This window comes from Aotus nancymaae, unplaced genomic scaffold (genome assembly GCF_030222135.1).
Source record: "Aotus nancymaae isolate 86718 unplaced genomic scaffold, 86718_ANA_hifiasm-v0.15.2.pri h1tg000006l, whole genome shotgun sequence".
NCBI lineage: Eukaryota > Metazoa > Chordata > Mammalia > Primates > Aotidae > Aotus > Aotus nancymaae.
The window spans coordinates 96,157,214-96,183,720 of record NW_026988417.1 but is presented as its reverse complement, the minus strand read 5'-3'; the positions used below and the strand labels follow the sequence as shown (position 1 = coordinate 96,183,720).

Sequence of the window (26,507 nt, the reverse complement as noted above, 5' to 3'; positions counted from 1 at the left end):
GGTCACGCACGCCCGACAGCACCCGCGTCGCCGGAGAGCGGCTTCGCCAGCCCCGTGGGTCTCAATCGCCAGCGGCCGGGTCCACCCTTACCCCGAGGGCCCCTCCACAAGGGTCCCTGGGCAGGCCGGGCTCGGCCGCTGCCGCTCGGGACAGCCATCCCCTGGGATTCGGGCCCGTCGCCCCCTGCCTCCACTTCCCGGGCTCAGAGGAGGGCGACGGCGCGCGAGGTAAAGGAACTTGCGTTCCCCGGCGCCGGGAGCTGCATGTGGCTCCCCGTTTCCTGGTTACGTGCGCGCAGGCACAGCCAAAACCTACGGCCGAAACTCCCGCTTCTCCAGAAGGATCAAAGGGCTGGCGCATTACGGGGAGACGAGTCAAACTCAGCACACCTCATGGCGGCCACAGAACCCCACCCACCCCGACTCCCGTCCTACCCCGCCCACTGACTTGCCCTGCGCACGCGCGCCGAGGCTACGTGGGGTGGCCGCGGGCCCCGCCCCTAGGCGGGCGGGCCTGGCGCCTCCGTAGCTGGCCAATCGGCGGATGGCCCCGCGCGCCCGCCCCTTTTCCCCGCCCCCGGCGCCGGGCTCCACGTGCCAGTGTTTATGTACGTTCTGCCGTTGCTATGTTGGACGGGGTCCAGCTGTTGTGGATTAGGCTGCTCGGGCGCAGCCAGACCTGGGGCACAGCTGCCAAGGGCTGGCCCGCAAGTCCCAGCGGTATTTAAATTCTCCCGTGCTAGGGCGGGACCGCGCACTCTTACCTGCCGGAGTGCGGCGAGTGTCCCACCGCTCTGCACTACTAAGGACTTTTGTCATCTGCCGTAGGCGGGAAATGCTGTTGCTCGATTGCAACCCGGAGGTAAGACCTGGGCTCACAGAGCTAGAGCTTTTGTCCTGCAGGCTCAAGCTTCCAGACGCGTCTTCTCAGGAACGCGGGGACTGGCCACTTGGGCGCTGCCTGGTCACGCCTCGTCAGAGCTGGTTTTGAAGTCGGGGGAGTTTTCCAGCCCGGAGGGGCGCGGGACAGGACAAAAGTGAGAGGGGTGCTGGATCTGTTCTCTTCCCGCAGGTGGATGGTCTTAAGCATTTGCTAGAGAAAGGGGCCTCGGTCAACGCACCCCCGGATCCCTGCAAGCAGTCGCCTGTCCACTTAGCCGCAGGAGGCGGCCTTGCTTGCTTTCTTCTCTGGCAGCTGCAAACGGGCGCTGACCTCAACCAGCAGGTAACTAGGTAACTGACTGTTGCTGTGTACAGCTCTCCCCTCCCTCCCAGATCCATACAAACATTTCTCAGACACCAAGAACGCCAATTTGTTTCAGCTGTTACAAACCTATCTATAGCACCGATGTCCAATAGAAATAGAATGTAAGACATGAATGTAATTTTTTTTTTTTTAAAGAGACGGGGTTTCTCCATGTTGGACAGGCTAATCTTGAACTCCCAATCTCAGGTGATCCACCCATCTCGGCCTCCCAGAGTGCTGGGATTACAGGCATGAGCCACTAGGCCCGGCATCTAATTTTTTTTTTTTTTTTTTGAGACCTAGGCTTGCTGTGTCGCCAGGCTGGAGTTTTTTTTGAGACCTAGGCTTGCTCTGTCGCCAGGCCGGAGTGCAGTGGTGTGATCTTGGTTCACTGCAGCCTCAGCCTCGCAAGTAGCTGGGACTACAGGCATGAGCCACCACGTCCCATGCCTGGCTGATTTTTTTTTTTTTTTTTTGTATTTCAGTGGAGACAGAGTTTCACCATGTTGGCCAGGATGGTCTGATCTCCTGACCTCCTGATCCGCCCGCTTGGCCTCCCAAAGTGCTGGGATTACAGGCGTAAGCCACCGTTCCCGGCCGACAGATGTAATTTTAAATGTTTTTTTTTTCCAGCCTTGATGTGAGGACATGAGAAACTTCAAATTTTTAAGTAGCCACATTAAAAAAGTGAAATGAAACATGAAATTTTAGTAATGTAATCCTATTGGTCCAAAATATTATCAATTCACGGCTGGGTGCATTGGCTCACGCCTGTAATCCCAGCACTTTGGGAGGAGAAGGCAGGAGGATCACCTGAACTCAGGAGTTCAAGACCAGCCTGGCCAACATGGAGAAACCCGTCTCTACTAAAAATACAAAATAATTAGCCAGGCATGGTGGCAGGTACCTGTAATCCCAGCTACTGGGGAGGGTGAGGCAGTAGAAGTGCTTGAACCTGGTAGGCAGAGTTTGCAGTGAGCCGAGATCACACCACTGGATGCAGTTTGGGTGACAGAGTGAGACTCTGTCTCAATAAAAAGAAAACCCAAAATATTATCAGTTCAATATGTAATCAACATAAAGCAATTGCTGATTAGATTATTTTATGTTTTCTTTTATTCTGTGTCTCCACATTCTGGTGTGACAGCAATCTCAAATCAGACCAGTCACATTTCAAATACTATAGCTTTAAGTGGCTGTTGACTGTCTTATTGAACAGCATAGATCTACAGTTTATTTCAAAAGAAGTAATTTGCTATATTACCAAGTCTCCCTGCAGCAATTTAAATACTTGTGAGATATGTCCACAACCATTCTAATTTCCTAAAGAACTTTCTTACTCCAGTTTGTATCTTCCATTAAATATTTGAGCATGGGGAATTTTAAATTGTAAACTTTTCTGGGACAACTCTGTTTTTATTTGCTTACATTTTAATGTATGTGGATATGGCTACAAGTTTTTATTTATTTATTTGTTTATTGAGATGGAGTTTGGTTCTTGTTGCCCAGGCTGGAGTGCAATGGTGTGATCTCGGCTCACTGCAACCTCTGCCTCCGGGTTCAAGTGATTCTCCTGCCTTAGCCTCCCTAGCAGCTGGGATCACAGGTGCACACCACCATGCTCAGCTAATTTTTGTATTTTTAGTAGATATGTGGTTTCACCATGTTGACCAGGGTGGTCTCAAACTCTTAACCTTAGGTGATCTGCCCGCCTCCCGAAGTGCTGGGATTACAGGCATGAGCCACGGCACCTGGCCACACATATTTTTATTAATGAAAACTGTATGAAAAAGCAAACTAAAAGAATTTATCAAAAAATAAAAAGCTTTTACAGCTTACAGAAAAAAACTAAAAAGCTTGAATTAAAATTTCAGTCCATACAATGCAGTTCTAAGTAGCTTCCTTAAATAGCTAATATTAGATGCCACTCACCAACTTCCATAAGAAAGTATTTTTGGGAGACCCTAAAATACACTGTCTTACCTTAAGGATGTTTTAGGAGAAGCTCCACTACACAAGGCAGCAAAGGTTGGAAGCCTGGAGTGCCTCAGCCTGCTTGTAGCCAGTGATGCCCAAATTGAGTGAGTATGACATCAGTGGCTTCACATTTTATGTTTTCTTGGATTAAATAATCAGACTCCTGAAGCATAGTTACATGTGCTTTCAAAAATAATGGTTGCCTAATTGGTAATTTAGTGTTGTCATTTAAATGTTAACTTAGGCTGTTGGTGCTGTCTAATAATACCCAGTTCGAGTAAGTAGAAAGATCCTGAGCAATCAGAGTTGTAAGTCTGTTCATTAGACTGTATTCTACTTCAGTGTCGGTTTAGGAAAACCCATTCTATAGTTCTCATTGACTACCTTTGGGTACTCATCCACTGTATTAAACATCAAATAATTCTTCATTCAAAAATGAAATGCCCACTCTATGCTGGATTCTGTTAGCTGCTGAGGATACAAAATGACCAAAAATGCAATTTCCCTATGCGTTCTTTACCTCTTCTGTTCTGCAACCAACATTTGTATGAGCCCAAAATTCCTTTGTAAGATACTAAAAAAACAAACACTTTAGAAGTTCAATTTTTCATTTAACTCAATTTTTATCATATTTTCAGTTTATGTAATAAGAATGGGCAAACAGCTGAAGATCTCGCTTGGTCGTGTGGATTTCCAGAATGTGCCAAGTTTCTTACAACAATTAAATGTACGCAGACAAGAAAATCAAGTGAACACTCTGATAGGGATGACTGTGTTCCTGTGCTCAGACAGAAACGAAGTTTTGGAAGTGTAGAAAGTATCAGTGGGAAAAGGAAGCGTTGGTAAGTAACTCCGAGCTGCCGCTTTTTTCCTCCCTCCGTGATGTCTTGCGTGCATAGCATTTATTATTCTATTAACATTGTAATACTGGTTATACTTACTAGAGTCTAGAGGCCAAAAATGCGTCCGCATGGTAGAAATTTGGGGATAAAACTCTTTTTTTAAAAAAAGTTTTTAATGTTAATGTTTTTTAAAAACAGATGTCATGTGGGTTATGAAGAAGTCTGAAGAAATGCCTTCATTTCATGCAGATCTATAAGCTCCAGCTTTTGGCTTACCATATGTGTCTAAACTCCTGAGGAGGAAATCCTTTCTTCCAAGTGAAGATCCATTTAAGAACACATGTATTTACATGCCTATAATATGCTGGTTGTGTATGCTTTGTCTTTTAAGTTATTAAAGGGATGTCTGAAAAATACATTGTCCCTGCAGTATTTACAACCTTTGAAAAAGGTCATAGTTTAACCATCAAACTAGAACCAGGATTTAATGTGAAATTAAACTGATTCTTTATTCATAAATTTATAATACCACTCTATTGCAGTCTTCGATCTAATATATTTTAAATCATATTTGGTCGCTGAGGAAGACATAAGTTATAGTATGCATCCTTGTTCCAAAAGTCTGGGCCCTTCCATCCACACCAGCCCTGGAGAGGGAAGAAGGGAAAGGAAAGCCTTTTATAAAGTTGCAAGATTATATCATGGAAATCATGACATCACACACTGCCAGCAGGACCTTGGAAGAAGCCTCTAAATGCCTTTATCATTCAAGGATTTGAATTCCTACTGGGCATAGAAAAGTAACTTATCTGGGTCCCTTTGAGGTAGATTTTTGAACTTTTAAGTTTATATTCTTTTAATTGTAAATAATTCATCATAAAAATCATTAAAAAAGAAAAACTTACTTAGAGTAACTGTTACTCCAGATACCACACTTTACCGATCAGAGATGTATAGTTTTACCACTTGCAATTGATAGCATGTGACAGACAGGTGAACGGCTGGTCTGATTTTCTTCATAGGCCGTAGGAGTGCAGCAGCATTCAGTGGCATCTTAGGGTTGAAATACGGTGTGAGCAGCCTCAGCTTGCCCCACGCTTGGCACTCTGCCCTTTCATTTTCAAATCCCAGGTCTTACTCAGTTGTACTTTCTATGCTTCATGTCATTATTCATCCTTTTCGCCAGCAGAAAAAAGTACTTTCAAACAAAATCTCATTTAGAGTATGAAAAGTTCTCAGATTTCTTCTAGGGCCACTGAGTTATTAAAGAAGAAAACTTGAAGAAAAAATCAGTAACTGGTCTGTATTATATGATTCTCAAATGAAATGCTTTAAGAAATCCTTGCAAGGAGGCTAGCTGAGGATTCTGAAAATACCACTGAGTGAGTGACAAGCAGTGGCCTGACTCCTTCTAAATAAGATACACGTTGTTTTAAAAAAAAAAAAAAAAAAAAAAAGTAAAAAATCCTCCCCCAGTCCTACCTCCCACTCTCCCTAGGTAACCAATATTCTATTTATCATCTCTTTCAGCAAAACTCGTCTATTAATTTAACGTCCTAAAATCTGTTTTCTTAACAGACAAATACAAAAAAAGACTCATACTATCTCTGCTTTAACGTTTTTTTTTTTTTTTTTTTTTTTGAGATGGAGTCTTGCTCTGTTGCCCAGGCTGGACTGCAGTGGTGTGATCTCGGCTCACTGCAACATCTGCCCCCAAGGTTCAAGCGATTCTCCTGCCTCACCTTCCCAAGTAGCTGGGACTACAGGTGCACACTACCATGCTTGGCTAATTTTTTGTACTTTTACTAGAGACAGAGCTTCACCATGTTGGCCAGGATGGTCTCAATCTCCAGACCTCATGATCCACCCACCTCGGCCTCCCAAAGTGCTAGGATTACAGGCGTGAGCCACCGCGCCCAGCCTTTAACCATTTTTTGATCCTTTTACACATGAAGGCCTTGTCCAGGTAACCAGAGCTAAACTTTTTAAAGGAGAAATGAGTAGAGAGGGTGTCAGAATGGGACTGTATAGGGTGACAGTGCTTGGCACATGCTTCTTTCCTGCAAGATGATCAGCCTGGGAACTTCAAACGGGAAAGCACCACAGGAGGGTAAAGAGGTCAGGCAGAGATGGACTCTCCTCTCGCCTCCTGGGTTCTTGGAGTCAAGTGAATGAGTAGTTCTAATGGCAGGACCTTGGTTTCATAGTTTCTTGTGTATACAAATAGAGCAAGGAGGTGTCTGCTATTGCAAAGTTCTATAGAAATAGAACTAGCAAAGATGGAGATTGCAATTCTCAGAGAAAGGAATCAGGGACAACCCCTTACTCTAATTGTTCAGAAACCTTATCTAGATAATCCCGTCTAGTGCAGAGCCCCTTGAGCCAACCAGAAAAGAGAAATTTCATGATGAAAATAATTAAGACTTCTCCCTGCCTTTAAAAAAAAAATCTAAATGCCTGCTCACAAAGACCACCCTTTTTGACTGAGCTTGGCGTGTCCTTCCAGCCTCACCTCTTCAACTAGCCCTGGACACATTCATCTACCTGGAGCGCGGCTTCCACTGCTTCTACAGGGTGCCGCTATAGCATCGGCCTCGTAAACCCACCCGAGATCGCATTTTTTTTCTTGAGAGTCCTTTCTGGAATCCTTCTCTGTCCTACACTAAAAGTGTTTAGCTCCCTAAAAACCTCTTCTAATACCGCTAGTGCTTAGGACGGTGCCTGGCATTGATTAGGTACTTAATAAATACTGAATGAATGAACACCTTGCTACAGAACAAGAATATCGCTACTATATTCAGTAAGATACGTGTACCAGTCAAAAACCTTTTATAGACTTCAAATTCCAAATGTTGTAAAAGAGGAAAGCAAGGAAATAGGAAACACTTAAAACTGTAACAACACATTTCTATCCTGTTAGTCTTTACCCTTATTGTAAACAAGGACTTTAGTAAACTGAGGATATAGGAGAGTTGGACTACACACATTAAAAACTTTTTTTTTTTTGAGATGAAGTTTCGCCCTTGTCACCCAGGCTGGAGTGCAATGGTGCGATCTCAGCTCACTGCAACCTCCACCTCCCGGGTTCAAGCAATTTTGCTGCCTCAGCCTCCTGAAAAGCTGGGATTACAGGCACCCACCACCATGCCCGGCTAATTTTTGTATTTTTTAGTAGAGACGGGGTTTCACCATGTTGACCAGGCTGGTCTCGAACTCCTGATCTCAGGTGATCTGCCCGCCTTGGCCTCCCAAAGTGCTGGGAATACAGGTGTGAGCCACCATGCCCTGCCAAAAACTCTTTACATATTAAAACATTTTGTATTGTATGTATTTTCTGCAATTTCAATGTATTTGGCAAAGAATATAAATGTTACTTAAAATTACAGTTATGTTTTACAATACTTTCTCCAAAAGACTTGGTACTGAGTTTTCATACGTGAGAATTAGTTAACTACGAATTAACAATTTTTACCTTCTTTATCTGCTATTGTAAGTAAGAACAAATACACTCAAATATGTATAACTTCAAAGCCTTTATAGAATGAGATCAGGTTATATGTAAATAAAATTAGTCAAGCCTCCATAATGTCTAGCATACTGCTTAGCTATCTTTTGGTTCATTCTAAAATTCAGAAGTTTATGTATTCCACTCATCTATTTTAAGACATTGATAAACTTTGATACATTTGTTTATGAAAGCTCTAAAATCTCCAAAGGAATATATTTATGAGTGTCTGTCCTACTATTAAGTTTAATAACTGAGAAAGTTTCTATAAAATCTAACCTAAACTTTGTCCTTTGTAATGTGCTTTGTTCCTGCACTTTCCCTATACAGAGGCCTACTAACCATAGCCTCAGAAAGCCTCCTCACAGGGAGGATCACTGCCCTCGGCTTGCGGTCTTTCTGTTACCAGCCAGTTTGCGATCCTTCCTTTCTAGGTTCTCTGCCGCGTGTCTCAATTTGTGTTAAATGGATACTTACCTTTTCCAAAATAACTTGCAGGTCTTCAGCGCCTGTATAATGTGGATCTAGAATCAGAAACTTTATCTGCCCTGTAATCTCATTCCATGCAACTCCTAGTATTGTGTGGGCCAAAACTCCTCCCCCTATAGAAGAAACAGGAAATACAAATAAGGTATCAACAAATGTCAAATGCCTATTCAACTGAAAAAGACAGATTACTTTGCCTATTAACTGATCTAAAATAGCATTAAATGGACCACATTGTCAGATATACTCTGAAAGGATACAATGACAGCTTTAACACATAAAAGATACAGTCATATCTATAATCACATAAAATTTATATTCCACCATCATATCCATATAGTTACCTAAATTAGATTTAGAAAGGGCCATAAACTGTTCCCAACAGAGCAATAATCACTGCTGTGGTGCCTCTCTCAGCAGATGGTCCTGCTGCCTGAGTACCTCCAGTGATACAGCACTCCACTCATTTTTTTTTTTTCTTTTTGAGACAGAGTCTTGCACTGTCACCCAGGCTGGAGTACAGTGGGCGATCTCGGCTCACTGCGACCTTCACCTCCAGGCTCAAGCGATTCTCCTGCTTCAGCCACCCAAGTAGCTGGGATTACAGGTGTGCGCCACCACACCTGCCTAATTTTTCTATTATTAGTAGAGACAGGGTTTTGCTATATTGGCCAGGCTGGTCTTGAACTCTTGGCCTCTAGTGATCCACCTGCCTCAGCCCCCCAAAATGCTGGGATTACAGGCGTGAGCTACTGGGCCCTGACCTACTCATTAAGTTCTTTCTGATATTTTGCTGACATCAGCCTCCATTTCCCTTTTTTTTTTTTTCAAGACAGAGTCTCACTTTTGTCACCTAGGCTGGAGAGCAGTGGAATGATCGTGGCTCACTGCAGCCTCCACTTCCTGGTCTCAAGCAATCCTCCCAGCTGAGTCTCCTGAGCAGCTGGCACTACAGGCTTACGGCACCATGCTGGCTAATTTATATATATATATATTTTTTGGAAGAGATGAGGTCTTGCCATGTTGCCCAGGCCGGTCTCAAATTCCTGGACGCAAGCTATCCTCCTGCCTTGGCCTCCCAAAGTGCTAGGATTACAGGTGTGAGTCACTGCACCTGACTTCTGCCTCTATTTCTTACACACTAGTCTCAGCCTGCCTTCTGTCATCACAGGACAGGTTTTGTTCTTCACAGAATTATGCATCTTTAGATCAGCTAATTCAATCTTCTTATTTTACAAATAAAATCCAGAGAGGTAAGTAATTTGCAAAATGTCACAAAGCCAGCGTTAGTGACAGAGTCATGACTTATGAAGCTCAGCTGGACCACCTCCTCTTTTTAATACTGCTTTCAGCTCTTTAATTGTTTGAACATAGCTACCATTTTCCAGCCTTTACTTCTTCTGGTTATTATAATCTTTTTTGTAACCTTTAAGCCACCTTGGACTTTTTTTTCAATATCCAGAGATCCATACATATGGTGTAAAAGTTAATTTCAAAACTTTTAAAATGACTGATTTTATGCAACATTAAATATTTATATTAATAAGTTTTACATACTACTCATTCTACCAAAAAAGATGTCTGAAACACTTTACCGATCATAACTGGAGTTCCTTCGCTTTGGAAATGATTAGTCAGTTCCCGTCCTTGAGAGGCCATTTCTGAACCTTGGCTAGAAAGAAACCATTTTCTATCAGATGAACTACTTACAACACTAAGGTTAAATAATGAGCTAGGAGACAAAAAATTCTTTTCTTTTCTGGGTTGTTATTGAAAAAACATATAAATGCAAATAAATAAAATTAAGTGGTAGGGAACAGAGAGAGCAATTAAACCTTGCAATTAAGGCAACATAAATTTGAAATACTTAAGACCACTAAGTGTGCTAGGAAAGAAGCCAGAAGACCTTGATCTTCTGCTTCTTGAACTGCATAAAGGAGGTCCTGGGTTTTTTGGGTTTTTTTTGAAATGGAGTCTTGCTCTTTTTGTATTTTTAGTAGAGACAGGGTTTCACCATGTTGGCCAGGATGGTCTTGATCTCCTGATCTTGTGATCCACCCATCTCAGCTTCCCAAAGTGCTGGGATTACAGGCATGAGCCACTGTGCCCGGCCGAGGTCCTGGGTTTTTTTTTTTTTTTTCTTTTTTTTTTGAGACGGAGTTTCGCTCTTGTTACCCAGGCTGGAGTGCAATGGTGTGATCTCGGCTCACCGCAACCTCTGCCTCCTGGGTTCACGCAATTCTCCTGCCTCAGCCTCCTGAGTAGCTGGGATTACAGGCACACGCCACCATGCCCAGCTAATTTTTTGTATTTTTAGTAGAGACAGGGTTTCACATGTTGACCAGGATGGTCTTGATCCCTTGACCTCGTGATCCACCCGCCTCGGCCTCCCAAAGTGCTGGGATTACAAGCGTGAGCCACCGCGCCCGGCGAGGTCCTGGGTTTTTAACGTTAAGTTAAAACATCACCTTGAGGCTCAGGGAGTTCTTATGGATGGACTTAATCAAAAGAATAAGTGTTAAGTTCTGGGTTCTTGTCTTCTTCCTGGTAGACTTCTTAGTCTGTATTTCTTCATCTTTAAATAGGGACCCAAAATATCTGACCTGTCTACATAACAGAGGAGAGTCTAGGACTAAAATATATGTCTGTAAAATCACTGTGAAAACTGTAAAGTGTTTTCAAGTGCAACATACTATTTTTTTTAGAATTTTTACTTTTGAGAAAGAAAGATGGGCTGATGAAGGGAGGTATTTTTGGGGTGGGAGGTGCCAGGTGGTGCTAAACCTTAGCTCTTGCTTAATGAGGAATGTATAATGTTTTAATGTACCAAAACTGTCACTTTAAAAAAAAGTTCTTCACTACTTAGGCTGTCACTTCTTTTTTTTCCCCAGATGGAGTCGCCCTCTATCACCCAGGCTGGAGTGCAGAGGCGCGATCTCAGCGCAATGAAACCTCTGCCTCCTCAGTTCATGCAATTCTCCTGCCTCAGTCTCCTGAGTAGCTGGGATTACAGACATGTGCCACCACACCTGCCTGACTAATTTTTGTATTTTTAGTAGAGACGGGGTTTCACTGTGTTGGCCAGGCTGGTCTGGAATGCCTGACCTCAGGTGATCCACCCGCCTGAGGCCTCCTAAAGTGCTGGGATTACAGGATTACAGGCGTGAGCCACCATGCCCGGCCAGTCTGTCATTTTTTACCACTGATTTCCATAACCACTGGGTACTGATACAATGAGGACAATGTTACTATAATTCACTATAGAAAATGCATTTTGTTTTTTGTTTTTTTTTTCTTTTCTTTTAAGAAAATATATTTTAAAACAAGTTCATACAATCAGGAGTAAGCTAGTTATGGTCATAGAAAAAGATGTTTAATTTTTTTATAGTTTCTCATTTTAATATTAGAATTATGGTTAAGATACATTGGAAAAGATAAAATGAATACATTATTTGGACATATTACTGGATTATTAACATCTTAGGAAGAAAAAGAGCAGGAGGTAAACAAAAAGGTCAGTCATTAACTCAAACTTTTTAAAAGACTGGAGCACAAATAAACTGTTAATAGAATTTTTATGACTTTACTCAATGTTAATATATTTTTAAGGTTTCCCCTTCTAGGCTAAAATTAGGCCTAGATAATGCAAGTATACATTACATCACAAAGTTTATTCATAAACTCAGAGCCTTCCAAAAAAAATAATTGAAAAAAAATTAAGGTTAAAAAAAAATGAGATTTATAAAGCAATGAGGTAATAAGGAAGAAGGGAAAGGAGTAAAAATAAATAAGGGAAGACACCATTTTTCTATTATTTTAATTAAAATGAGAGACTGTCACTTTGAAATGATTTATCTAATTTCTAAAGTGTCCTTACCTGACAAACAGTATTTTTGAAGTGATACCAATCAATTGGTTTAGTACCAGCTGTACCTCAATAGATCCAATCCATTGCCGTGATCCGACAAATGTTGCTGGTTTGTCGCCGGCATCAACTAGAGCCTTTATGTGTTAAAAAATATAAAAAAATCCATACACAAGACAGCTATTAAAAACTATATTTAGGGCATTTTCCCTGATTACCAGTAAAAGAATATTTTTTCCTTCAAAACAGTAGTAAGTCTGCACCATGAGGTAACAAAATCATTGATGTAATATTAAGGCTAATGAAATGTACAGTCGATTATAATTTAAAGTGGTGTGTTCTGTACCTGCTGGATTTCTCTATGTGTTGGAATGGACCTCTCTGTGTATCCCTGATGTTTGAACCAAGAGCAGATGGTCTGCAGAGATCGATAAGCACAGCCCCAGCCATTGTCATCTAGCCGATCCTGCATATAATGATGATAACCATATATGCCCTGGACCACATAAACCTATATTCAGAGAAGAAACACAGTGAAATATTAACTTAGGATAGAAGTACATATTCTGTATATACTCCTGAATTATGTTTTAATGTTCTTAGAGTTAGACTGTTACTTTAGTTTCTTACAAAAATGCCTTCACAGATCTATGGTTTAACATTGTACCTTCTTGGCTTTTTATCTGAGGTTTGAAGCCCTTACCGAGGGGCCCAGCAGGACCTGCTGTCTGGCCTGTCCAACTTCATCTCCTAAACTTTTCCCTATTGCTCCCTCTACTTTTGATTCCCACATTCCAGGGACAATATGACCTCAGAGCCTCACGAATCTCTTGGCCTGGAACTCTTTTTTTCCAAATTAAGTGTTCAGCTTGCACTCTCACTTCGCTCAGGTGTCCATTGAGATGTCAGAAGTCTTCCCTGCATCCAGTCTACAAATGGCCCACGCATTCTCTCACCATCCAACCCTCACCTCACCCATCATCTCTGTCCTCTTTGTTTTTACAAAGCATATCACTACTTGACACATTATTTATCATTTAAAAAATATCTGCCTGCCTACAGTAATATGTGAGCTCAGTGAGCACATGCACGGTGTCTTATTCACTTTTGGGCCCAAGCTTCTACAACACGCCTGCACACAGCTGATATAAATGTTGAATAATAAATGCTGAATGAAGGAAGGAAGGAATAAAGGAATGAACAAACAAATGAAGGGTCCATGTCATGGGACACAGGAAGAATGTGCAAATTTATAAACCTGCCATGATCACAGCCCAGGTATGTTATTTGATGACTCTAAGGTCAAAAATTAAGATAAATAAATTACTATTATAATATCAATTTTTACTTATAATGCCAAGAATGCACGTCTTTGTTTTAGAAAATCTGGGTTTTGCTTTCTATATTTTTGAGATTGGGTCTCCTCTCTATGTTGCTCAGGTTGGTCTTGAACTTCTGGGCTCAAGTGATCCTCCTGCCTCAGCTTCCTGAGTAGCTGGGATTACAGGCACACACCACCACACCTGGCTCCAAACTGAGATTATGTTTTAAAAATTAGGTGAGAAGAGACAGGGGCAAAGATAGAACCCTTACCCAACCATTAGACAATATATATTCTGCCCAAGCACAGGTAGAAAAATGTATAACTTGACCATTGTGGTAGGCTGAAAAGTGGCTTCCAAAAGGTATATGTATCTTAATCCCCGGGACCTGTGAATGCACCCTCTATGCCAAAGAGTAAAAGAAAAAAGAAAAAGCATTAATAGATATGATTAAGTTAAGGATTTTAAGATGGGGAGATTATCCTGGATCCTATGGGCCCTAAATACAATCACATATATCCTTAAAAGAGGGGCACAGGAGGAGAAGGAGGCAGCGATCAGAATGATGGGGCCACAAACCAAAGGATGCTGGCAGGCACCAGATGCTGGAGGCATTAAGGAATGGATTGTCCCCAAGAGCCTATGTAGGGAAGGTGGCCCTGTTGACACTGTGATGTCAGCCAGGTGATACTGCTTTCGGACCTCCAGAACTGAGACAATACATTTCTGTAGTTTAAAGCCATCAAGTATGTGATTTTTTTTTTTTTTTAGGGAACAAATACAAGTTTGAATAAATTTCAGAGTTAGTTTCACTTAGAATTCTTTCTGATCAGGAGGCAAGAGTCAGAAACCAGTTAAAATAAAAAGAAGAAAAAAGGAAATAAATATATTCTGACATATTTGGACATAACAAATACTTCTAAATAATACATAGACAAAAGAAAAACCATAATAGAAAAGTATAAAAATACTTAGAAGTGAACAAAACTAAACTCCTTCAAATTAACCCTGTAAGATACACTAAAAGCAGTGCTTTGCTTGAAATTTAAAACCTTACATTAGAAAGAAAGCTGGCCAGGCACAGTGGCTCATGCCTGTAATCCCAGCACTTTGGAGGCCAAGGTGGGTAGATCATCTGAAGTCAGGAGGCGGAGGTTGTAGTGAGCCAAGATCAAGCCACTGGCACTCCAGCCTGGGCAACAAGAGTGAAACTCCGAATCAAAAAAAAAAAAAATTCTCTAAAAAACTAAAAAAGAGGGAACATTAACCCAACTCATTCAACAAGCCAGTATATCGCTGATAAAAAAGCAAAATAAGGCCGGGCATGGTGGCAAATGTTTGTAATCCCAGCACTTTGGGAGGTGGGTGGATCACCTGATGTCAGGAGTTCGAGACCAGCCTGGCCAACATGATGAAACCCCATCTCTACTAAAAATACAAAAAATTAGCCAGGCATGGTGGTGGGTGCCTGTAATCCCAGCTACTCAAGAGGCTGAGGCAGGAGAATCACTTGAACCCGCGAGGCAGAGGTTGTAGTTAGCCGAGGTTGTGCCATTGTACTCTAGCCTGGACATCAAGAGTGAGACTCCGTCAAAAAAAGAAAAAAGCAAAATAAAAACAGTATGAGAGAAGAAAATTATAAGCCAGTATCATTCACAAACATAGATGCAAAAATCATAAAATATTAGCAAATGGAATCCGGGGTGGAATAAAAAATAATGAATCATAACCATACTGAGTTTGTCTCATAAATGCAAATCTATATTGTTGAAAGATGTGTGCTAAAGTATTCAAGGGTAAATAATATAACTTTCCTTGAAATGGTTCAGAGGGGAAAAAAAAAAGAGGAGAAATGAAGCAGATATAGCCAAGTGTTAACAACTTGCACATATGTATTGAGAGGTACAGGAATGTTCATTGTCTAAACAGCAAAAACCTTGGAAAACAATCAGAAAGATAACTGAACTATGGTTAAACAAAATACCAGAGATTAATCTTTGATACGTGACACTGAGTGGAAAAGCAAATTGCAGAGACTACGAACAGAATGATACCCTTTTTATAAAAGTTAAAAATATGCAATATTAAAAGTGACATTGCAGAGATTAATATGTAGCACATATAGTGAAACTATTTTTTAAAAAGGAAGGAAATGATGAACGCAAAACCCATAATAGTTCCTCTCGGAACTGTGTCGGGGAGGCAGGAGAATGGATAAGGAAAGACCACAGTCAGACTGGTAAGGTTTTCCCTCTTAAATTAGGTAGTGGCTCCCTGGTATTCATTTTCCCACTGTGCTTTACAATTTGCATATACGTTATATGTACGTATCAAATATTACATGATAAATATGTAAAGTATATATTTTTCTTATGTCTTTGTAATACAGATACAATGAACCTATTTTATTACCAAAAATCAGTCAGTATTCATTCAACACCTTCTGTGTGTTCAAGCTCTTCTTAGGAACTAGTCTTTTTGCAAGGAACTTTCTATGGAAGCTGTTTGGCCCACAGCTTTTGCAGCTCGATCTGCTGCCCCGAGTACACTCTAATGACTAAGATAAAACGTGGGCCCCTAACTCTCTAGGGTAGGTATTGTATCATATATTCACTCTTAATTCTTAAGATTTCCTCATAAGTCTCCTGGATGCTCAGAAAGTATTAATAAATGCCATGATATGATGACCACATTTTCTTTCTCTTGGGAATCTGAATTGAGAGGTGCAAAGTTAGCCAGGTAGCCGGGCACAGGAAATGCAGTTAGAATGAAGCATATGCTGAGCAGCTAAGAAAGAACAGGAAAAAGTAACACACAAGCTGAAACAGTGAAGACATAGAGGGTATGAGGCTGAGAAAACAGAGTCAAAGCTAAGAACAGGCCAGTTAGTATCACAAGCATACACAGAAAGCAACGGAAATGCCACCAAGGTCTCCACGTAGTCTTGAGAGAGACTGAAGACAGCTGCCAGTCACAGGGCTGCTGTTTCTAGGAGGCCCAGCTGTACTGGCATTCCTAATCTTGGATGCCTATAAGGTCCTTTCTCACTGGCCTCCATGTATTCTTAAAGTAACCCTTCCACCACCCTCCACCAATTCATTCTTATTTGAGCTACCTTTAGTATGGATCTATCCCTGGCAATCGGGTATACACTACATAGAAAATAAGTCTAGTTCCTCATTAGACTTATCCTACAGTGGTCAGGCACAGTGGCTCATGCCTGTAATCCCAGCACCTTGGGAGGCCTACATGGGTGGATCACTTGAGGTCAGGAGTTCAAAACCAGCCTGGCCAACATGGTGAAACCCTGTCTCTACTAAAAATACAAAAATTAATCAGGTGCAATGGCAGGTGCCTATAACCCCAGATACTCAGGAAGCTGAGGCAAGAGAATTGCTTGAATCCAGGAGGCGGAGGTTGCAGTGAGCTGAGATTGCACCATTGCACTCTAGCCTGGGCAACAAAATGAGACTCTGTCTCAAAAAAAAAAAAAAAAGACTTATCCTGCAGTGTGGTTTGAGTAGACTAGGCCCTTAATTAGCATGATTTCTCAGGTTCAGAATAAAAAAATGGGACAAGCCTTTAAAGAAATAAGAGAATTTTAGTATGAGAAATGTGGTATATACTACCTATTATTAACTTCTTTAGACCACTGTTAATTACTGCTGTCTTAAGCGATGTCTGTTAACAGAGATGGGCGATAAATCATGTTTTGGGGATGACATATATAATGAATCAAGTCTTCTACCGGGTACCAACAAAAAGCAAGTAATAACATAACTGATCAAGTGACTCCCATAAATAATTAGTTAAACTCACCATGCCAGTCTCCATGTTAGGTGGGTTAAGATAAGTATGTGGATTTCTAATGTAACCGTCTTTGTATGGCTCATCAGGAAAGTGATAAGCATTAGATCTTTTGAAATAGGGTCTGTCATGAGGCAGATTGAAGAGATCATGTAACTCCTAAAAGAAATCGGAATTAATAGAAAAAGTGTTGGTGATTTAGATTCCTAGTCAATAAATAAACTAAAGATGTTATAAAACATAGAAAATCATATATGGGTTATAAAAGTTTCCAAACACTTATGATTTAATTCACTAACATCAAAGATGGTGAAAACTGAACTAAAACCAAGTAAGATTTATTTTCATTTGAAGGATGAAAATAAATGAAGAGAAAAATGAATATAAATTGTTAGAGTAAGAGAACTGAGATAATTTTAAAATAATTATTTATTATAACATAGTCTGTTAAAATATATCCAGCCTAAAGACTGATTTTGAAATAGTCTTGTAAATGAGTAAATTATAATTAACAATAATCATATCAAAGTATTTAGAAAAAATCATGGCTAGAGTGCTTTATAAATATTTTATATTTTAAGTGGTAGTGATTAAATTACAGAGAAGTTAGTGATATAAAACCAACCAATATGGCATGAAAATAAATACACATATATGTTTAAAATGTGATTTCTCAACTGAATAAAAACATTTAATAGTTACTTTAAAAAGTCTGACATGTTCTTTATCGTATCTTCTGTGTATTCTAGTGGTTTGAATAGATCAGCTACTATAGCTATTGCTTCTACAAATCAAGTCACCTCCATGTGCAGAGGGTCAGGGTATTATATGTCTTCCTAAGGACAGAGATTAGGAAGATGCTCCATGGTCTACTTTGATGGGTTCTAAGCAAGTCCACATATCAAAAAGATGTACTCCAAAACCAGTCATTTTGCCAATAAATCTCAGTACTTTGAATGCTGGTCATGTTTACTCCAAAATTCCTCTAATCCCAAAAAACCCTACTTGTGAAGTATTATTACCATAAATCCTACTCAGAATTAGTAAAGTTATCATTTTCCTTCCCTAACTGTAATCTTGTCTCTTTTACAAATGTGGAAGTTATAGAAATTTGTTAATACCGGCTCCTTTAGGCATGTAAGCACCTTTTCATTTCTATATGAAATATTAAAATTTCACAGACTATATGAACCACATCGAACATTTAAAATTAAAATGTTACATTGATACAGGTTTAACATAACATTTTTTCATTAATACTTAAAGTTTCATGAGAACAGAAATTAAATAATATGTAAAATTAATAGTCTAATAACTTCCACACTTTTAAGTTAAATCACTAAATAACTTGCATTTATTGGAAATAAAAAATTAAACACAATATGAATGATAGTTATTATTGTTTTTTCTAAGAATAAATGAACTGGTTTTACCTTTCTGTAGGCTTGCAGCTGACCATCTGGTATTCCTGAAGGATATGAGATTGTTACAAGATTTTTTTTCCCTGGTAATAAAAAGTGCAGTGGTTCAGGGACCACAATAGATGTTCCTTTCATATATTTCAAAATGCATTTTTCCATATCAGTTAGTTGATTATGAATTGCATCAACTAGAAGTTTACGAACTCTGTGGGGGGAAATATATAAGTGTATTAACAAAAGTTATAGTGTCTACAATAAAGAAAAGTACAGACCTAATATATCCTTAATACAGTAAAAAACTTGATTGGACCAGGTTTTTTAAAGGAAGTCTAAATTATGCATTATAAAAGAAACTGTGTATTTGCTCTTTGTGGATAAAGGGAAATCCTCCAGTTGTTTTTTTTGAGAATGGAGTCTTGCTCTGTGGCCAGGCTGGAGTGCAGTGGTGCAATCTTGGCTCACTGCAACCTCAGCCTCCTGGGTTCAAGCGATTCTCCTGCCTCAGCCTCCTGAGTAGCTGGGACTCTAGGTGCGTGCCACTACGCCCTGCTAATTTTTGTATTTTTGGTAAAGATGGGATTTCACCACATTGGTCAGGATGGTCTTGATCTCTTGACCTCGTGATCCACCCGCCCTGGCCTCCCAAAGTTCTGTGATTATAGGCGTGAGCCACTGCACCCGGCCAATCCTCCAGGTTTTGGCATGCTACCCTACTTCCTCCAAATAACCATTTAATTAATAGATGGCTCTTCAGTTAATAGTACACAAGGAGAAAAGCACACCTTAGGTATGCCTACAGGATATGTAAACATGGGTTCTGATTACTGTGGGGAAGTGCCCTCATTTAAATATGGCAGTGGTACTATAAAAAGACTTACTTTCCCCACATTTCTTCTGGAGCAACAGATACAACTGCATCGACAGGTAAAGTCATATTAACATAATGGTGTCCTCCACTTTCCTTTTCAATGATGGGTGTTACAGCTGCCAGGGAGGTTGACATTTCCAGCATAAGATCTATATTTACTATTTGATGCTATATAGATAAAAAGTAATAGTCAACTTTAGTACATTAAACACTAAATATAAAGAATAAGTAAAAAGTCTTTAAAAATGTCTTTTTTATTAAGAAAAAAAATTTAAGACTAGTCAAGTACAGTAGTGAAAAGGGGTGAAAGAGTGGAGCGAGGAGTTCAATCTGTAACTGGCTGTGAACGGTCAACTCAGATAACTCGCCACCCTCAGACCAATCAGGAAAAGGACTTTTTAAGGAGAGTATATAAAGCTATACTACAGTAAAAAGATTAAAAGCACAAATATTATTTTAAAAAGAAATTATTTTCTGCTTCAAAATAATGTGGGGAGAGAGATTAGGAAGTAAAGATGAAATGAAGCTTGCCATGTGTGGATAAATGTTAAATCCAGGCGTAGGTTCACTGGGGTTCATTACATGATTGTCTCCACTTTTGTACTGATTTAAAATTTTAAAAAAATCAAATGAACACAAAATAACCACACACCAAAGGAACTTTTAAACATATATTATAACTATATACCCCTGGTCTAATACATAAATAACTATAAACAAATATTGAACTCTACTTTGTAGGTTTTATTTTTACAGGGGTATGGAACAACCATTCCAAAATTTCCACTCAACAAATTTCGCAAAACATTGAGGATCCTGGGAGTCAGACTTCTCACTGGGAAAGGGTCAAGCACTGAAGGGTTGAAGTGGAGTGGGGGGCAGCAATGTGATTTACAGATAAAAATGAATGTGCTGTGTGTGTGTGCATGGAGAGTATAAATATATAAAAGTATGTGCTCATGGAGAAATGACTGATTCTCCAGCTAGAACAGGGAAAGCACATGTTGTACCTGGAACATATGATGGAGAAAAATAGGAAGTGCTCAAAATTAGTGTTAGAAGGGCACTGGAGCCAGCTTGAACAAGCTTCTACTGGCCAAATCTTGGAAAATGTGAGCATCAAAGTAACTAATGATAGTACCAGATCATAAACCACTGCATAAAGTAAGAATCCATGGCAGATAATACAGAAGGAAATGACAGATTTAGAAAAATTACCACTTTGTAATCACCACATTAATATTGGATTCTGACAAAAATTATCAACTGATGCTAAAAGTGGTGGGTAAAAATCCGATAAGGACTAAAGGAAGATATATACGTAGTATCAAAGTACTTTCCCACAATATACTAATTATAAAGGAAAAAATAATACCTTTACCATGGAGCTAACTGGTGGATAGCATCTTAAGTGACTGACTAAAGTTAACCTCACCAATAATAGGAACAGATTGATAACTGTTTCTCTTTAGTATGCTGCGCTGAGGACACCACATCACTTCTGTGGTATTCCTGCCAATAATGTATGACCTGAATCTAATAAGAAGGAAGCATAAAACAAACCCAAAAAGAGGAACAGTCTTAAAAAGAACTCACCTGTACCCCTCAAAATGTCAAGCTCCAACTAGTGGCAATTTTCAAATAATTTTCTCCAGCCCACAATTATTTTGTGCATTCCACATCTGTAAATCTAACAGCTCATCTGTACATCCTACTGAGGTCTTAAACCACCCTCATGTCCTCCTTACCTTCCATGTTTACCCAAGCAAGAAACTGATCATGCCAGTTAGTTTTCAAGCAAAATCCATTGTATCTCTAATCTCTCGTATCCAATCCCTGTTCTCTAGTTCTATTCTATAGCTAGTGGTTCAGTTAGGACTCTTCTAAAGAGGCCCATGCCCACCTCTCCAGCCTTATGTCCATGCATTCTCCCTCTACTAGCCTAGAAACACTGTAGTTATATTAACTTTGCACAACTTCCTGCCTTGAAGAAGTGTCTCCATTTTTTATCTTCAGCATCTCTTAAAGTTTATGACACGGGGCAGGTACTCAGTAATACTGGTTCAAAATCAACAGAACTGGCTAGGCGTGGTGGCTCATGCCTGTAATCTCAGCACTTTGGGAGGCCAAGGAAGGTGGATCACCTGAGGTCAGAAGTTCGAAAGCAGCCTGGCCAACATGGTGAAACCCCATCTCTACTAAAAATACAAAAATTAGCTGGGCATGGTGGCAGGCACCTCTAATCCCAGCTTCTAGGAGGCTGAGGCAGGAGAATCGCTTGAACCTGGGAGGCAGAAGCTGCAGTGAGCCAAGATCATGCCATGGCACTCCAGCCTGGGCAACAAGAGTGAAACTGTCTCAGAAAAAAAACAGAACGAAGAATAGTGTGAAGAAAATAAATTATTTACTATTTGTCATATGTGGCACAATGTGTCACTCTGTCACGCTTCAGAATGCCTCATTTTAATTTAAATTATTTGTAAATGTACTTAGGCTGTTTTATTTTGTGGGAGCAAAGAAAGCATTATTTAAATAAAAACCCTTTTGAGATTATGTATTATAATGAGACAAAAGCTTACATATGTAAAAGTTACATAATAACTTTTGGCAAGTGATTTAATCTTTTTGGACATCAATATTCTGGCCTATAATAAGAGAGTTAGGTTAAATTATTTCTAAGATTGCACTCAGTTCCAAATTCAAAGATTTAACATTTTTATCAGTAGAGAAGATAAATGTTTTGCTTACCATGTCTGATAACTTTTTGTCTTTCTTTCTCATGAATTTTCGTTTTATATCTTCTTCTGGCTCAAATCTAAATTTTTAATACACAAAGACATTTATAATATGAAATGATGTTTTGAAAACGTCTCTAGAAATCTTCAAACATACTCACTGAATAAAGCGCAGTATGTTCTTACAAGCAGAAACATCAGTCAGTTCTCCAGGAATGGTGTTTAAATCACTGCTAGGCCATATATACACTGAACTGTGGCAAATTCTGAACACGAGGGCGTTTGAAGAAAGCTTGGTTGACAGGTCACTCAACACATGTTTCAGTGCCTTCTTGAGAAAAATTTCTAAATTAAAAGAATATAAATAGAAGTTAAGAAAAACAAATTTTCAACATGAATGGTTCCAAACATACACAAAAGTAGAGCATAGTAAAACTCAACACTCACTCTCCATATTCAATAATTATTTAAAATGTTTTTGCCTATCTTCTTAAAAAATTGAGATAAAATTCCCAGACCATAAGATTCATTCTTTTAAAGCATATAATTTAGGGCTTTTGCTATATTCATAAGGTTTTATAATCATCACTAATTCTAGAACGCTTTCATCACTCCAGAAAGAAACCCTGTACCTACCAGCAGTCATTTCTCATTCCCCCTACTTTTCTCTAATTGAAAATTTTCTAATTTACCCCCTACATCTTTTCTAATTTGCACATGATACTCCATGGGCTGGCAGGGGTGCTGGAACACAATATCCAAGTTTAAATCCCATTCAATCCATTTACTGACTATATGATCTTACAATTTTTCTCTCTTACCCAGTTCCATTTGCAAAATGAAAAGAATCTCAGCAAACTACCCATGGCAATTATTAACTTACCTTTGTCTTTATGGATTTGCCTATACTGGACATTTCACATAAGTGGAATCACACATTACATGGCTTTTTGTGTCTGGCTTCTTTCAGTCAGCATGATGTTTCACACGTACTGTAGCATGAATCAGTACTTCATTCCTTTTTATGGCAAGATAATATTCCATTGTATGGATATACCAATTTTGTTTTCCATTCATAAACTGATGTACATTTGTTTCCATGTTTTGACTATCTTGTATATGCTGCCATGAACATTTGTGCATCAGTTACCTTTTTGTGTGGATATGTTTTCAATTCTCTTGGGTGATCATCTAGAGTAGAATTTCTGGATCATATAACAACTCTACGTTTAACACTTTCAGGAACTGCCAGACTGTTTTCCACCGCAGCTGCACCATTTTATATCCCCATCAGTAATGTATAAGAGTTCTAATTAATATTAAAATAATGTATTACTTATAGGAATAAAACTATTGAATGACATTTTAATTTCTTAGTCCTTTTTGTCCTTGGACTATATCCCACTACGATTATACAATCAGTCCTATGTCCTAAAGTCACAGTTGTTTTTTCTTTGTATGGTTATGTCACCAACCTGATATTTGCTTTAGTTTGTTTTTGTTTTCAAGGATTTCCTTTGAATAGACTTAAAATATGTTTGAATATTCAAAAAATTAGAGTGGGCCGGGCGCGGTGGCTCACGCCTGTAATCCCAGCACTCTGGGAGGCCGAGGTGGGTGGATCACGCGGTCAAGAGATCGAGACCATCCTGGTCATCACCATGAAACCCCATCTCTACTAAAAATACAAAAAATTAGCTGGGCACAGTGGCATGTGCCTGTAATCCCAGCTACTCAGGAGGCTGAGGCAGGAGAATTGCCTGAACCCAGGAGGCAGAGGATGCGGTGAGCCGAGATCGCGCCATTGCACTCCAGCCTGGGTAACAAGAGCGAAACTCTGTCTCCAAAAAAAAAAAAAAAAAATTAGAGTATTTTAGTATTTTTGAATATTCAACGTATTCAATTTGGAAACATCTCTGTTTCCAAAGTCGAAACAATATAAAAAGATATAGTCAAAGAAGATAATCTTTAAATACTCGTTTTCTCTTATACTCCTAAATCCTAAGCCTATTTAACCTTGTAGTTAAATATTAATTCAGTGACCTGATTCTGCTGAAAGAGTATTTAAAAAAAAATTTTTAAATAACCCCATTAGTATCTTGATAAATAAATACTTTGGGGCTATTGTAGAGAAGAGATTACTCAGAAGAAGTCAGATTTTAAAATATCTTGATATGTTTCAGAAAACAGAATTTAAAGATTTTCAGCTGTACTACAAAAGACAAACATCATTCTTAAATTACCTTCTGTTTATCCCTAAAGGACTGTTTGGTAAAGTGACCTAAAAAAATTGTGAAGCCTTTAAAGTTAAGCTTTTCCATTCTCTATATTTTCTCATTAATGAGAATCCCTTTGTTGAGTGTTGACAGAGTTCGAGAAAAGAGGAGGAATACAATCAAGTCAGAAGACAAATTTGAATATATTAATTACTAGATTAAAAAGTATCTGTAGTCCCTGTTTACATTGATTACTGGATTATCTATTGATTAATGGATTAATTCTACTTTGGAATAAGATTATATAACATATGTTTCAGTTTATATCAAGTTGTGAAATATAAGGTTTTATCCATAAAATAACATTTTAGGAAACAACTCACTCTACTAATAACATAGGCCTGAAAATGAGTTTGATTTAGTCCTTATAAAATGGTTCTCGTCTTAATGGCACATTAGAATTACCTAGAAAGCTTACTGATGCCTGGGTCTCTGTCTCAGAAACATAGTTTAATGTAGTCTGGTGGTAGGGATTCAAATGCGCACCAAAACTGAGAACAATATATTAGTTGAAGGGATGGGTGGAAAAGAATATTCTGCACCCTCTCCCTCCCTTCCATGGGGCCAGTAAAGGATATGGTCAGTGGCAATCTCCTTCAAGGAATGCTGGTATCTGATACAGTTTAGATGTTTGTCCCCTCCAAATTTCATGTTGAAATGTGATCCCCAATGTTTGAAGTGGGGCCTGGTGGGAGGTGTTTGAATCATAAGCCCTCATGAATGTCTGGGTGCCATCCTCACAGTAATGAGTGAGTTCTCACTCTTATCAGTTCATAAGAGAGTTGGTTCTTTAAAAGAGCCTGGCACCTCCTCCCCTCTCTTTTGCTTCTTCTTTCGCCATGTGATACACTGACCCCTCCTTTGCCCTCCACCATGATTGAAAGTTTCCTGAGCCTCACCAGAAGCAGATGCTGGCACCATGCTTTTTGTACAGTTGGCAGAACTGTAAGCCAAATAAACCTCTTCTTTATAAATTACCCAGTTTCAGGTATTTCTTATAGCAATAGAAACAGACCAAAACAGTACTTTTGATTCCTTATCTTTTTGAACCCCTCTGTGGCTTCTGGCACCACCAATCGTACTTTTCACGAGTGATTTAATTTATTACGAAGGTGTTAACTATCATTCTTCAGAGACATTACATTCTCTAGCTCCAACTCTGACCACTCTTCTAAATTTCTGACTCAGTCAAATGCCTGCTGGGAATCTGTACTTGACCTTCCACCGGCATCCCAAATGAAACAAATCTCAAACACAACTCATCCCATTCCTCCTCTGATGTTCTTTATCAGTTTGTGGCTGTAGTTCAAGTCAGCAACAGAAGACATCCTAGAACTTGCTTCATATAAACCCTTTTGATTTTTTTCCCATAGGGTTTTTGTACTCATCCCCATATAAGGTAGTATTTAAGAGAGTGGGTTCTGGAGACTCAGGATTATATATACAATTGCAAGTCTGTAATGTGCAATTCTCAGTGCACATTTACAATGTGCTCATTGTGGATATTTACATTTATTGTGACAATTAATGAAGAGGGGATTAAAGTTTCTTAAGAAAGGGGACGGCCGGGCGCGGTGGCTCAAGCCTGTAATCCCAGCACTTTGGGAGGCCGAGGTGGGTGGATCACGAGGTCAAGAGATCGAGACCATCCTGGTCAACATTGTGAAACCCCGTCTCTACTAATACAAAAAAATTAGCCGGGCATGGTGGCGTGTGCCTGTAATCCCAGCTACTCAGGAGGCTGAGGCAGGAGAATTGCCTGAACCCAGGAGGCGGAGGTTGCGGTGAGCCGAGATCGCGCCATTGCACTCCAGCCTGGGTAACGAGAGCGAAACTCCGTCTCAAAAAAAAAAAAAAAAAAAAAAACAGAAAGGGGACATCTTTTTCTGATTTGTACAGAGGTGCTCCATGGGCTGGTGGGTGTGCTGGGACACAGTGTCTAAGTTTAAGTCCCATTTAGTAACTATATAATTTTAGTTTATCCTATCTCTTGGCAGTTTCATTTGCAAAATGGAGATAATCTCAGCATATTTCACTATCAATTTTCTAATAAAAAAGGATTTTTCAGAAGACCTACCATTAGGAGTAGCTAGCTGAAAAGCCAAATCAAGGCCTCCTCTTATTCTGAAGAGTATATCCATACTTTCTGAAATCACC

At 39.6% G+C, this 26,507-nt stretch overlaps 2 protein-coding genes across 5 annotated transcripts; one reads left to right on the top strand and one right to left on the bottom strand.

Annotated features, from left to right (window-relative positions):
• The first annotated feature begins 657 nt into the window (after positions 1-657).
• ANKRD37 (ankyrin repeat domain 37) lies at positions 658-11,117 on the top strand. Of its 3 annotated transcripts, none has more exons than XM_064369770.1 (5): positions 658-862; positions 1,073-1,225; positions 3,236-3,327; positions 3,862-4,065; positions 10,948-11,117. In XM_064369770.1, coding segments are annotated over exons 1-5 (477 nt in total). In that variant the 5' UTR covers positions 658-835; the 3' UTR covers positions 10,949-11,117. The 3 variants fall into 3 exon arrangements, with proteins under 3 accessions (XP_064225840.1, XP_012308268.2, XP_012308267.2); XM_012452845.2 differs by lacking the exon at positions 10,948-11,117 and adding an exon at positions 4,264-6,335; XM_012452844.2 differs by lacking the exon at positions 10,948-11,117 and having other exon boundaries at positions 3,862-6,335.
• UFSP2 (UFM1 specific peptidase 2) lies at positions 4,549-26,507 on the bottom strand. 2 transcript variants are annotated; one of them, XM_021670116.2, is made up of 11 exons: positions 26,428-26,506; positions 22,236-22,419; positions 22,088-22,154; positions 19,350-19,507; positions 18,484-18,676; positions 17,063-17,209; positions 12,268-12,432; positions 11,934-12,058; positions 9,652-9,728; positions 8,048-8,172; positions 4,549-4,712 (listed from the first exon to the last, which is right to left on the bottom strand). In XM_021670116.2, exons 1-11 carry the CDS (start codon positions 26,489-26,491, stop codon positions 4,626-4,628), a joined length of 1,392 nt encoding a protein of 463 aa, XP_021525791.1. In that variant the 5' UTR covers positions 26,492-26,506; the 3' UTR covers positions 4,549-4,625. The 2 variants fall into 2 exon arrangements, with proteins under 2 accessions (XP_021525791.1, XP_021525792.1); XM_021670117.2 differs by lacking the exon at positions 4,549-4,712 and adding an exon at positions 4,719-5,118 and having other exon boundaries at positions 22,236-22,402; positions 26,428-26,507.

Excerpts from the sequence above, each read along its gene's own strand:
- ANKRD37 (XM_012452844.2), top strand. The coding sequence starts at position 836 with ATGCTGTTGCTCGATTGCAACCCGGAG. Across the intron at positions 1,226-3,235 it reads GCGCTGACCTCAACCAGCAG|GATGTTTTAGGAGAAGCTCC; the intron begins GTAACTAGGTAA and ends TCTTACCTTAAG. Across the intron at positions 3,328-3,861 it reads GCCAGTGATGCCCAAATTGA|TTTATGTAATAAGAATGGGC; the intron begins GTGAGTATGACA and ends TCATATTTTCAG.
- UFSP2 (XM_021670116.2), bottom strand. The coding sequence starts at position 26,491 with ATGGATATACTCTTCAGAATAAGAGGAGGCCTTGATTTGGCTTTTCAG. Across the intron at positions 18,677-19,349 it reads CCAGAAGAAATGTGGGGAAA|AGTTCGTAAACTTCTAGTTG; the intron begins GTAAGTCTTTTT and ends TTCCCCCCACAG. Across the intron at positions 4,713-8,047 it reads TGCAAGTTATTTTGGAAAAG|GGCTGGTGTGGATGGAAGGG; the intron begins GTAAGTATCCAT and ends TTCCCTCTCCAG.